The 14489-nt window shown below is 37.1% G+C and overlaps 1 protein-coding gene across 1 annotated transcript in view; it reads right to left on the bottom strand.

The window, feature by feature from the left end:
- Positions 1-1040: 1040 nt before the first annotated feature.
- Positions 1041-14489, bottom strand: part of LOC122813856 (zinc finger protein 566-like) — a 230584-nt gene continuing 217135 nt past the window's right edge. Inside the window, exon 6 of the mRNA XM_044086395.1 lies at positions 1041-2163. Within this exon, the coding sequence (XP_043942330.1) occupies positions 1055-2163 (1109 nt within the window). The 3' untranslated portion in view covers positions 1041-1054. The remainder of the gene's footprint in view (positions 2164-14489) is intronic.

Below are 14489 nucleotides of genomic sequence, written 5' to 3'. Positions count from 1 at the left end.
AGTCCTAATTACTTTATTTGTTTTATCAAATTTGTAACATTTTGGTTTTTATTGACTTTTTCTAGTTTATTTCTTTCATTGACGTTAATGTGTCTGTCCATCTCCATTAAATCAAACAACTCTTCTCCTAGATCATTTTCTTCCAAACTGTGGACACATTCTTTGTTCTCCATTTCCTGTAGGCATTCTACAGAGAGCTGCAGAGCTTCTTCCTGTGCCACAGTTTCTTCAGTTTCATCCTGTGTCATCCGTTGCGCTTTCACATGGGAACTCACTGGCCCGTCACTCCACCACATTGACTGCATCAGAGTTGCTACAGTTTTCTGTTCCTTCCCTTGTTGTGCAACTTCAACTGAACTTTTGTACTGAATTCCTTTTGAAGGCTCAGAAGTATCTTCATATGTCAACTGATTAGATGCTTACTTTCCCACTGGTTTCTCCTTAACTTGGGTGTCTATTGCACTATCCTGTTGTGTTATCACAGTTAAATGTTCTACACTAAATCCTTCACTTTGCTGGTAATCCATAACCTCAGTTTATATTTCTTTTGACTTTTCCTCTTTGTTTTCTTATTTTTTTGTATTTCAATTTTTTTTCCATTTCTAGATGCCTTTGCCTATATTTCTCTTCAAATATCTTTGGTCCTGCTCTTTTAGTACTGATTAATTTTGCTTTCTTCTTTGCATAAATATTGCATCATATTAAATCTGCAAACCAAAGTAAACAAGACTATCCAGCCACTACTACTTTTTCATCTCCTTGTGCTATTACTGTGATTTTGTATTATTTTTACAGTATTAAATCTCTTTCTGATGTCCACATTTCCTTTTCAGATCTTTCCCACTCGCCCCATTTCTCATCATTGCATCACACTGTGACATAACCTGTATTAGACTTTCTACATTAAATCCTTCACTTTTTTGGTATTCCATAAATTCAACTACCATTTTTTAATTTCTACTTTACTAATCTTCTGTTCTACATTCCCTCTTTGTGATCTTATTTTTTATATTGTGAAATTTTCCATATCTGGATGCTTTTGCTGTATTTCTCTTCAAATATCTTTGGGGCTGCTTTTTTTGTATTGATTAACCTGGCTTTCTTCTTTGCATAAATCACCATTTATCCCTGTGTGAGAGTTCTGATGTCTTTTTAGAAGCTCCTTTAATCGAAAACACTTACTGCATTCAACACATTTATATGGTCTCTCTCCCGTGTGAATGGTTTCATGCAGCTTAAGACGAGAGTGACGTGAGAAACACTTACCGCATTCAACACATTTATATGGTCTCTCTCCTGTGTGAACGGTTTGATGCACCTGAAGCAGATAGAGACGTGAGAAGCATTTACTGCATTCAGCACATTTGTATGGGCGCTCACCTGTGTGAATGGCTTTATGCACCTGAAGGTTAGAGACAGATGAGAAACATTTACTGCATTCAAGACATTTATACGGGCGCTCTCCTGTATGGATTCTTCCATGCCGCCGCACATCACTGAGGCGTGTGAAACTCTTATTGCATTCATTGCATTTATAAGGTTTCTCTCCCATGTGACAGTTCTGATGAGATTTTAGATTTGACTTATTTATAAAGCATTTACTGCACTCAGCACACTGATATGGCTTCACTCCTGTGTGAACAGCATAATGGTAGTGAAGACTGTTGAGATGTTTGAAGCTCTTACTGCATACAGCACATGTATGTGGCTTCATGCCTGTGTGAATGACGTAATGCCGTTTGAGGCTTGAAAGCGTTGTGAAGCCCTTACTGCATTCTGTACATCTATATAGTTTCTTCTCAGTGTGCTTTCCTCGACCTGCATTACAGTCACGGCTCTTACCGTAGTTACGGCTCTTACTGTAGTCACATCCCGAGAGAGCCTGTGGCATATGAGTGAGATGAGACTTCTTACAGGCCTTCACAGGCTGTGCACACTGCTGTAGTCTTTCTGTAGGGTGAGGTAACATGGGTGTTCCATCTCCACAATCGGGTGCCTTGCCGTTGTGTACTGACTGAAGCAGTGGTACAGGAGTGAGATCAGTCTTCTTACTGCTTTTCACAGGCTGAGCACACTGTTGGACGTTATCTGGGTAAAGTAACTGGGGTGTCCCACGGGACAGCTGCTGACTGTAACCTGCAATGCATTCTGTGGTTCCGGCACCTAAAAAACACAGTATTTATTAGCATTAGGATCAACACATGGATATTTTAATCACAGCATATATGTACTCTGGCCATTTAAAATGGTTTTCTTTCTGTAATAAGGTGTTGTTCTGCTGTTGATTTCACTACAAAACTAAGTCTATGCAAGTTTGAGTCCTCATTAGTCAGAATTTACTCACATATATTCTTATCAGACGTCCTACATACAATACCAGTACTGTAGACTGTGCAACTATGAAAATAAAGACAACTCTGAAAAATATTACAATTGCTAGCATGTACAGGCTACAAACTTTAAATGCTGATGACCTATCAGAATTCATACATTTCTTGCATGAAAGACAGGAAGGAAGGAAGAATTATAATAACTGGTGGCCTAAATTGAGAAAGTGACTGGAATAATATTGATTGTACGACATTAATGAGGAAATTATTTACCAGGCATTTTCAGGAACAATTCCTGCAGAAGGTTAAGAAACCTAACAGGGAACAGAACATATTGGATATTGTTTGTGTTCCTACAAAGATGAGTGTTACCTTCATGTCACATTTTACCACCTTTAACATTTAAAACCTCAAGATCACTGCATATGAAACTACAGCTAGATAAATTCTGCTACACTGAAATCTAAACCAATGTGGGGAAGATTAATAAAGTATGTGGAAACTAAATCACTACGTAAAATTAACTGGAGTGATGCATTCAGTGGAGAGACAGAAGAAGGACCGAGGCAAATTTTGAAAAAAAAAATGAATGTAAAACAATTAAAAAAAGAACAGCATAAAGACCTATGCACACAAGGTCAGGAGGATCACCCGTATTTCTTCGTAAATAAGACCTAACCAGAGAGTATGGCCTAGCATGGTTTTCCAGGGTGGTCATGATATAAGCCCTACCCCAAAAATAAGCCCCAGTTAAGATTGTCAACAATAAACGACAGACGTGTTGAATTCCAAAATAATAATATTATTGACACCTGTTGACTGAGGTTATCGTACTCTGCTCACCATTTATGGACCATTCAGACACCCAACTTCTTCTCTTTGCAGACAGTCATAAGATTCTTTCCCCGGGAGTCCTCCACGATTCTTACTGTAACTCTAATCCTCACTCACACTTGACGGTTGAGATCCTTGGCCCATAAACACTGGCAAGTGTACTTTGATTGGTCAAAGTACAGACAATGCATGTAAAACGTGCGCACTCGATAATGAATGGGTGTGGTTGTGTCTTCTTAACTGTTGCCATTTTGTGTTGCCACTCCTGTCTCATAAGTCTTCAATTAACCCCCACCCCCAGATAAGATGAGTGCAAAAAGAAAGAGCTATTCCGTCGAGTACAAGAAAGGAATCATGGAGGACTCCCAGGAAAAGAATCTGATGGCTTTCTGCAAAGAGATGAAATTGCATCCCCGAATGGTCTGAAAATGGCGAGCAGCATAGGCATACGAGGGAAATGCTAAGAAGTGCAAGTGTGGATCAGGTCAGCAATCATTACTTCCTGAGCTGGAAGAAGTCATCTGTGAATGGATTGCTAACAGGAGAGCAAAGGCTTTGGTTGTGCGCTGGGCTGATATTCAAGCATTTGCCCTTGCAATGGCACCACACTTAAAAATATCACCAGAAGAATTCAAAGCATCACAACATTGGCTGGATGGCTTCCTTCACTGATATGAACTGTCTCTAAGAACATTGACAACACTGTTCAAGCTGGAAGATACTGAAGTTATTAAACGTGCACTGTACAAGCTGGAAGATACTGAAGTTATTAAACGTGCACTTGTATTCAAGTCCTTGGTTGATGGCATCGACTTTTCTAAATACCAACTCTCCAACATGATTGCTATGGATGAAACTGCAGTGTTTATGGGCCAAGGATCTCAAACAACAATTGATCAGCGGGGTGCCTCGTCAATATACCTTTCCTCCACTGGTTACGAAAGTGCACATTACCTGCATTTTGGCAATTCATCTAGATGGAAAAAAAACTCCACCTCTAATCATTAGTAAGGGCAAGAAAGATAAGATTGAACATGTTTCAGGCATTTACATTCTTGAAACTGAAAAAGCCTGGTGCACACAAGCAGTTATAAGGAAGTGGGTCGATGTAATGCTGCCACTTGTTTTGCGAGGTGACGAAAGAGGTCTGCTAGAAGACATGAAGAACTTCCTTGTACAGAGAAGGATAGATCAAATAATGATTCCTGCAGGAATGACTGCCCATCTCCAGACTTTTGATATTGCAATAAACAAGCCATTCAAGGACCATTTGCGCATGGAACTCAATGACTACACTGAAAATAGAATGGAGAGAAATCTGCGTGGAAACTTTGTAAAGCCTAGCCTGCAAGAGGTCATGACCTGGGTGAAGAATTCATGGGATAAAATCATGACAGCTGTGCTGCCAATGCACTACGAGCAGGCTACATGGACAAGCAGTGGTCATTTAAGGAGAGCTCTATTGCTAGGCATGACAGATTGGGGCCAATGGCACTACAGGAAATGGAGTTGCACGAAATTCAGGCTGGAATACGGGGGCTGGATACTTATGACAATGTTCCAGAAGATGATGACACAACTGTATTTGAATAACTTTTCCATAATTGGGGCAACAGAATGGATTTCTTCTGCTTTCAGCTGCCAGCAAGCTCTTGTCAGTTTTTTTTTACTTCATTGTATTAAGGTAACGTTTCATTATCAAGTGGTAATTACAAAGTAAGGCCACTAGTTCCCAGACTTCATTTTTATGACTTTCCATCATTCTTCTCTTACAGTTTGGGTAAGGAATAAAGAAAGCATCATCACTCACAAAGTGCCAGTTATTCACCCGTTTTATTCCCCTCCTCCAATACACACGTATTGAGATTTTTCTGCAGTTTCTGTTAAGCATGAAATATTGTACTGTGAAAGCCAAGGTGTAGATATTCTGAAGCTGAAAGGTTTGTTGCACTGTTTATGTAAAATTCTCACACAACTGTTAACGTGTTACCTAGAACTGTTGCCCAGTAACAGAAAAGTACCAAATAAATTTCAGTTTATGTACATGAATAAATGTCAATTTGTGTACATGAATAAATGTTGATTTTTCTACATGAATAAATGAATAAACGTACATTGTTGTACGGGGGGGGGGGGGTAAATAAGGCATCCCCTGATAAGAAGCCCTAATGCGTATTTCAGCGGGGGAAAAGTATAAGACTCGGTCTTATTTTCGGGGAAAAATGGTATTTACATAAGAACAAAGTACTTAATTAGAATAACAGAGAAAAATGTAAGAAACAGAAACAAGGCTGAAGTACAACTGAAACTGAAAAATGAATACACAAACTGAAGAGATAAATTAAAAACAGTGTGAGAGGTTTACTATCAAATGTTGGAAAGTTAGTTTACCATCATTTCAGATGGTCAAGGGTACAGGTGCAAAAGTTGAAAATCCCAATTTCAATTTTTGTTGCCTCCAAAACATTGAGATGTAGCTGGCATTCATGGTTTTGAGCATCGACGTTTACAACTGGATTGGAGATCGCACTACAGTGGGGCTTCGGAAAATTAACCTTTTCCTCGCTGTAGTGTGATCTCGGAGTTGGAATATATAATTAGCAGGGGGGGAGGGGGGCTTGCCCCCCTGCAAAACATTTGCAGGACATCTCCAGATGGCAAGGTAGGTTGGGTTATGTCCATAATGTCGAATTCGACTTATAGACATTACCACGTTTGTTGATGTGGAGAAACAATGTCATTTACGTCCCTTCAGTTCGAGTAAGTCATTACTCACACAAGAGTTTATCAGAACTTTGATAGTAAACCGTGAGACACAAGATCAGAAAAAATTGGAAGAAAATAAAGATAATGAACATAAGAGGAAACCATTTTATAGATATACAAGATGTGGTAGGAGTAGTAAATATACAAAAATTGATAAACTGTGCAAAAAGCCTAAACTTTATTCCATACACAACAGAGAATAGATGACTTACAAACTCTTCTGTAAAACAGTTTAGCTCCAGAAATCGGGAGATAATTTATCCTGGTAAAATCCAGGTAACTTCACATACTGAAATTAAATTAGATTATGTTGGAAAAGTACTTAGCAAACTGGATGTAAGCAAAGCAAACGAAGAAGAAATTAGCAATACTAACCTTAGAACACTTCGATATGAACTTTTATACTGCCATTACATCTGCAGTTCACTAGGTCATTTAAGTATGGAGACATTCCTCAAGACTGGAGACATTCACTTGTTAAATCCATCCTTAAGAGAAAGAGAACAGGACAAACCCAGAGACACAGACCCATAACTGCACTTTCTTGTTGTGGAAAAGGTTATTTTGACAAATTATTGTGAGAATTTGAAAGTTATGACTTGAAACCATACATCAGCATGGATATATTGAAAAACAGCTATAAGTACCTGTAACATAATGTTCCATAATATGACAGCTATAAGAACCTGTAACATGATGTTCCATAATAACAATGAGAGCTATAAGTACCTGTAACATGATGTTCCATAATAACAATGAGAGCTATAAGTACCTGTAACATGCTGTTCCATAATAACAATGAGAGCTATAAGTACGTGTAACATGATGTTTGACAATAACAACGAGAGCTATAAGTACCTGTAACATGATGTTCCATAACAACGAGAGCTATAAGTACCTGTAACATGGTGTTCTGTAATAACAATGAGAGCTATAAGTACCTGTAACATGATGTTCCATAACAACGAGAGCTATAAGTACCTGTAACATGATGTTCCATAATAACAATGAGAGCTATAAGTACCTGTAACATGATGTTCCATAATAACAATGAGAGCTGTAAGTACCTGTAACATGATGTTCCATAATAACAATGAGAGCTATAAGTACCTGTAACATGATGTTCTGTAATAACAATGAGAGCTATAAGTACCTGTAACATGATGTTCCATAATAACAATGAGAGCTATAAGTACCTGTAACATGATGTTCCATAACAACGAGAGCTATAAGTACCTGTAACATGATGTTACATAATAACAATGAGAGCTATAAGTACCTGTAACATGATGTTCCATAATAACAATGAGAGCTGTAAGTACCTGTAACATGATGTTCCATTATAACAATGAGAGCTGTAAGTACCTGTAACATGATGTTCCATAATAACAATGAGAGCTATAAGTACCTGTAACATGATGTTCCATAACAACGAGAGCTATAAGTACCTGTAACATGATGTTTGACAACAATGAGAGCTATACGTACCTGTAACATGATGTTTCATAATAACAATGAGAGCTATAAGTACCTGTAACATGATGTTCCATAACAACGAGAGTTATAAGTACCTGTAAGATGATGTTCCATAACAACAATGAGAGCTATAAGTACCTGTAACATGATGTTCCATAATAACAATGAGAGCTATAAGTACCTGTAACACGATGTTCCATAATAACAATGAGAGCTATAAGTACCTGTAACATGATGTTCCATAACAACGAGAGCAATAAGTACCTGTAACATGATGTTCCATAATAACAATGAGAGCTGTAAGTACCTGTAACATGATGTTCCATAACAACGAGAGCTATAAGTACCTGTAACATGATGCTCGATAATAACAATAAGAGCTATAAGTATCTGTAACATGATGTTCGACAATAACAATGAGAGCTATAAGTACCTGTAACATGATGCTCCATTATAACAACGAGAGCTGTAAGTACCTGTAACATGATGTTCTATAATAAAAATGAGAGGTATAAGTACCTGTAACATGATGTTCCATAACAACAGTGAGAGCTATAAGTAGCTGTAACATGACGTTTGACAATAACAACGAGAGCTATAAGTACCTGTAACATGATGTTCCATAACAACGAGAGCTATAAATACCTGTAACATGATGTTCTGTAATAACAATGAAGTACCTGTAACATGATGTTCCATAATAACAATGAGAGCTATAAGTACCTGTAACATGATGTTCCATAACAACGAGAGCTATAAGTACCTGTAACATGATGTTCTATAATAACAATGAGAGCTGTAAGTACCTGCAACATGATGTTCCATAATAACAATGAAAGCTATAAGTACCTGTTACAGGATGTTCCATAATAACAGTGACAGCTATAAGTACCTGTAACATGATGTTCCATAATAACAATGAGAGCTATAAGTACCTGTAACATGATGTTTGACAATAACAATGAGAGCTATAAGTACCTGTAACAGGATGTTCTATAATAACAATGAGAGCTATAAGTACCTGTAACATGATGTTCCATAATAACAATGAGAGCTATAAGTACCTGTAACAGGATGTTCCATAATAACAATGAGAGCTATAAGTACCTGTAACATGATGTTCCATAATAACAATGGGAGCTATAAGTACCTGTAACATGATGTTCCATTATAACAATGAGAGCTATAAGTACCTGTAACATGATGTTCCATTATAACAATGAGAGCTATAAGTACCTGTAACATGATGTTCCATTATAACAATGAGAGCTATAAGTACCTGTAACATGATGTTCCATTACAACAATGAGAGCTATAAGTACCTGTAACATGATGTTCCATTATAACAATGAGAGCTATAAGTACCTGTAACATGATGTTCCATAACAACAATGAGAGCTATAAGTACCTGTAACATGATGTTCCATAATAACAATGAGAGCTATAAGTACCTGTAACATGATGTTCCATGATAACAATGAGAGCTATAAGTACCTGTAACATGATGTTCCATTATAACAATGAGAGCTATAAGTACCTGTAACATGATGTTCCATTATAACAATGAGAGCTATAAGTACCTGTCACATGATGTTCCATTATAACAATGAGAGCTATAAGTACCTGTAACAGGATGTTGCATAATAACAATGAGAGCTATAAGTACCTGTAACATGATGTTCAACAATAACAATGAGAGCTATAAGTACCTGTAACATGATGTTCCATTATAACAATGAGAGCTATAAGTACCTGTAACATGATGTTCCATTATAACAATGAGAGCTATAAGTACCTGTAACATGATGTTCCATAACAACAATGAGAGCTATAAGTACCTGTAACATGATGTTCCATAATAACAATGAGAGCTATAAGTACCTGTAACATGATGTTCCATAATAACAATGAGAGCTATAAGTACCTGTAACATGATGTTCCATAATAACAATGAGAGCTATAAGTACCTGTAACATGATGTTCCATTATAACAATGACAGCTATAAGTACCTGTAACATGGTGTTCCATAATAACAATGAGAGCTATAAGTACCTGTAACATGATGTTCCATAATAACAATGAGAGCTATAAGTACCTGTAACATGATGTTCCATAATAACAATGAGAGCTATAAGTACCTGTAACATGATGTTCCATAATAACAATGAGAGCTATAAGTACCTGTAACATGATGTTCCATTATAACAATGAGAGCTGTAAATGAAAATTTGTAATGGGATGTATGTACACTTCTCTTTATCCTTATCCTTTGATAGGGTCATTCACAAAACCCTGATCAATACATTATAGAAACTAGGCATTAGTGTAATCTTTTTTTTTTCAAACTTCTTTATTAAATTTACACATATGACAAAGGCGATCTTACATGTATATAAATGAAAAACATACAAAATATCACTTTAATTACAAACAATTTACATCACAGACACCATTGAAACAACTGTAGTTGTGAACATTATACATCACTTAAAAAGCATCCTGTCATTGTTAGTTAAGCAGTACATGGCTCATTCAAATCCTGGATCTTAAACCTTGTTCCTGCTCTGTCTATATTGTTCCACAATTCCCATTTTTTTCCTATGTAGTTTGCTCCTTCCCTTTTCTAAATATCCACCTTCCAGTTGTTTTATACTTTTACTATATTCACTACTTCCAGTAAAGTTGGTCAAGACTTTGATTTAGTTTTCTAGTAATTGCTTTTTTGACAGCCACCAGTATTAGACTCATGCAAGGCTTTACTACATCTAAGCAATTCCAGTTCTGTAGCATAACTGAAAAAGAATAATCTCCCCAGTCAGTCCAATCTGCTCACACAGCATCCCCGACAGTGTGGTCTGCAGGGAATCCCAAAAGTCTGGCAGCTCATCTCACTTCCAAAAACATGTTCCTAGCTACCTCTTTCTTGCCCGTCACACCTCCAACATTTGCTATCCACCTGAGGAAAAATTCTTGGGAGTCTACTTCGGGTATAAAACTACCTATGTAAACACTTCCAGGCAAAGATCCTAAACCTTCTAGACTTTGTTGCATATTTGGGAGATATACATGTATCTCCCCATTGTCTCTTTGTAGATTGCTTATCCAGTCTTTCTTCCCAATCCTTAGTAAGCTCCTCTGATTGATTCTTATAATTATCACGCAATATTTTATATGCTTTACTAATTATTCCTTTTTTAATGGCAGCTTCTGTTCTACATTCTATTAAAAACTCTACCAGTGCTGGTCTTTCATTTAGGACCCCCTCTTTCTTTCTCTTTGCCTATACTCCGATATCAATCCTGGATATGGAAGGCAATCTCTAACTGCAATCCAAATAAATTCTTGGCCTCTTCCCATTCTATTACCTTTCCTTTCAAGTTATTTCCTCCAATACCTTGGTTTCTTTGCCAGTTTTCACCAATAAATTCCAACCCCCTCTTGCCTATTACCTGTATCCCTGCCCACAATCAACCGTATCGAAAATCTCTTTTCTCCATTCTCATGCTGGTTTGGTTCTTAAAATACTACCTGCAATTTTAGGCATTAACATAATCTTGATAAGATGGGTAGCTTCATGGATTAAAAATAGGACAAGGCAGTTATCATACAGCTATTGGACAGATCAAATTAGTGTTACAGTCAAGAGTGTCCTACAGGGTTCTGTCCTCGACCCAAACCTGTTTAGGTTATATCTGTCAAATCTATCTTTTTCATTTGAGTTGTTCTACAGTCGGTAAACCGGGAAAACTAATTACATTTGTTATGCGTGAATGGGCGTTCCTTCGTTGAAGGTTGTGCATTAGGCCCGGCAAGCCAGCACGTAAAAATCTACTGCCAATCATTAGCGGACCAGAGTTCCGCTGTGGCTACCCCTAACCGGGAAAAGCCGAAAGACAAAGACATAATGGGCACATGTGTGCACAAAATTTGACTAAAGTAAATATTTGGTCAAAGAAAAATAACATGCTGATAAATATGTCAGAAACTAAGCATATGAGACTTGAGAGACATAGTTTGGAGGGTGAATATGTAATACAGCATACAATGAATGAAACTGGATTCATTTTAGAACCTGGGTATATGGAGAGATGCACCTTATTGATTAATGACAGTTCTAAAACTATACGCTGTATAAAAAAGATTGATACAGTTTAGGGAATTAGAAATGCTGAAATCATTAGTTTCTGTCTAATGTAATTTAAAAACAGAGTGTGGAGTAATAACAACAAAGCAAGCATGAGTAAACTGAAGAGTGCAGCAGAAATATACCAAAGGGATCCACGGATGTGAAATATACCAAAGGGATCCACTGATGTGAAATATAACAAAGGGATCCACGGGTGTGAAAGTTTAAGTTACTATGCAAGACTAAATATCTGAATTTGTACAGTGCCTCATACAGATACTTAAGAGGACACCTTATTCAAGTATGCTGGGCATTTAGAAACAACTGCCTCAAGCATTGCTTAGGGTTATCAGAGAGAAGTAGTGAATCATTGGACAATCTGTGTACGACATTATATAGGAATGACAGATGTACTGATCAGTTCTCTGAGGGACAAGCTGATGCATGGAACAGACTACCAAATTATATTAAAGCAAGCACTAGTTCAGATATTTAAGAACACTTTGGACAGTTATTATGAGGATGACTGTTCTAGTATATTGACAGGCTAGAAGGGCATTATTGCCCGTACCTGAAATATGTAAACAAGAAGTTTAAGTACTATCTCACAACACTACAGTACTGTCATGTGCCCTGTTTTCACATTACAGCTTCCTTTTCACTCTTCTCCACCTGAATGACACCCAAGTTCCCATGCTAATCATTTTAAACAGACATATGCTTACGTTTTGGTCTCTGATGCTTTTTTCCCCTTTTTATGACTAATTTATTTTCTACCACACAGTTCTTCCTCCCCAGCCAGCAGCTGTAAGTACCTTCTTTAACAGACTTTATAACAAATCCTCTCACTGATCATATTCTCCCTCCTCAGTGACTAGCTGTAAGTAACCTCAAGAAAAAAGAAAACTGAAAACTATTAAAACAAAACAAAAGTGTCCGCACAAGCCAGGATTTCAAGTAATGGAACGCACTTTATTTCAACAAATAACAGCGTTTTCGCTTCCGATACAACAGAAGCTTCATCAGCAGTAACAGGGCGCCAACCCACATGATTTAAAAACTTCTAGGTGACGTATAATTGATGTCACTACTAATTAAAAGTTCAACTCAATTTAAAACAACCGTGTCTTAATAAGACATGTGTATTTAAAACATGTATAAAAATATATGTAAAATATGTATAGTACAATACATTAACACAAGTAAGTAAACGTTTTTAACCTACTGCCTGGTTAGATAATATAAAAATGTAAGAAAAAAACATTATAGAGGCACCAAGTAATGTAAATATTTTTTCTACACCACTTCAATCAAAAGTGAAGGGGTTTATCTTAAAACAAGAAAAATGAGCCACAATATTTGAAGACTTGCTGTTAGGTACTATTCAACACCAATCCACCATTGGTTTAATAATTAACTACGTTGATCATTACCTAAGATAGCTCCTATATTTTAAAATTGAAGCTATATTGCAGCTATCATTAAGCCCAGGATAAGAGAAGGCATCTAACTGAAGTTGCCACTCCAATTTGCGTGTCTCCAAAATAAGGGATTGCGGTCCGCCTCTGATGTCAAATTTGATGTTATCTATGCCCATGAATTTAAAACTATGGCCACAATTACTCAAGATGTGTTTAGAGAGGGCATTATTGCTCCTCTTATTCTTAATGGCATAGATGTGTTGGTAAATACGGTCCCTGAATTGTCGGTCGGTCTTACCAACATAAAATGCATGACAGCATTCACAAAAAGCCACATAAACAATGGATTTGGTGTTGCAATTTATTTTGTGGTTAATTACGTATTTCCTTTCACCAATGGAGAAGGAATTTCCCACTCGTAAATAGGAACACCAATTACAGCAGCCACAACTAGAAGTCCCTTTTTGTCTAACCATAAAGTCGGTTAGTTTGTTACGTTGTAGTAAGTCCTTAAGGTTGTTGCCTCTTTTAAATGTGAATAAGGGTGTTGTGCCTAACTTTTCATGTAATCCGGAATTTGTGATAAAATACCAGTTTTTACGGATGACAGAGCACAGGGACCCAGAATTAATATTAAAAGGGGAAATAAAGCCAATGGAGAAATTTTTATTTATATTTTTATCAATGTTAAGGGCCACTTCACTGTTTGTAGTTGGTGACGTTTCCCTCCCCATCAAGTTAATGCAGTGCAATTCACAAAAGGGGATTGATGTTCGATGGATGACAACAAAGGTACATAAGTGCCATTCAGTCGTTTAGAGGATACCTCACGAATTAAGTCAGAAATAAAGTCTGCTGGATACCCACGATTTCAGAACATATCAAACAACAATGAACATTCCTTATCAAAGGCATCCTCCGTGCTGCACATGCGGGCAGCCCTAACTAGTTGGCCCTTAACAATGGAGCGCTTTTGCCTCCAAGGATGGCAACTTGTAAAGTGCAAAAACGAGTTGCAATACGTTGCTTTCCTAAAAATGGAGGAGCAAAATCTATGGTTAATGGTGTCTTTACTTAGATGAACGTCAAGATAGTCAATCTCATTTGATGAAAAATGATGTGTGAATTTTAAAAATTGTGTTGAGGAATTCATATGTGCTAGTAGGTTCAAAGCATCATCTTCACTCCCTTTAAACAACACAAATACATCATCAAGAAAGCGGGTATAGATTTTAGAGTGCTCTACAAAGATGGGATGGTTAAAAAGATATTTTCTCTCCCAATAGGCAACAAACATGTTGGCTACACTGCTGCCACATGGGGAGCCCATCGCTATACCTTTCTTTTGTAGGTAGTAATTTCCTTCAAACATAAAAAAGTTTGAAGACAAAACTATATCAAGTAACACCGTAACCAAGAAAATGTCATTGTTACATGCCCCACAGTCTTTGAGCATAAGCTCAATCCATTCGGTAGCCTCTTCGTGTGGTATTGATGTATAGAGATCAACCACATCAATGGTCAAAAAATTGAGG

Source organism: Protopterus annectens, chromosome 10.part0 (assembly GCF_019279795.1).
Source record: "Protopterus annectens isolate FY-2018-M chromosome 10.part0, PAN1.0, whole genome shotgun sequence".
NCBI lineage: Eukaryota > Metazoa > Chordata > Ceratodontiformes > Protopteridae > Protopterus > Protopterus annectens.
The sequence above is the reverse complement of the archived record's forward strand: the minus strand, read 5'-3'. Positions and strand labels throughout refer to the sequence as shown.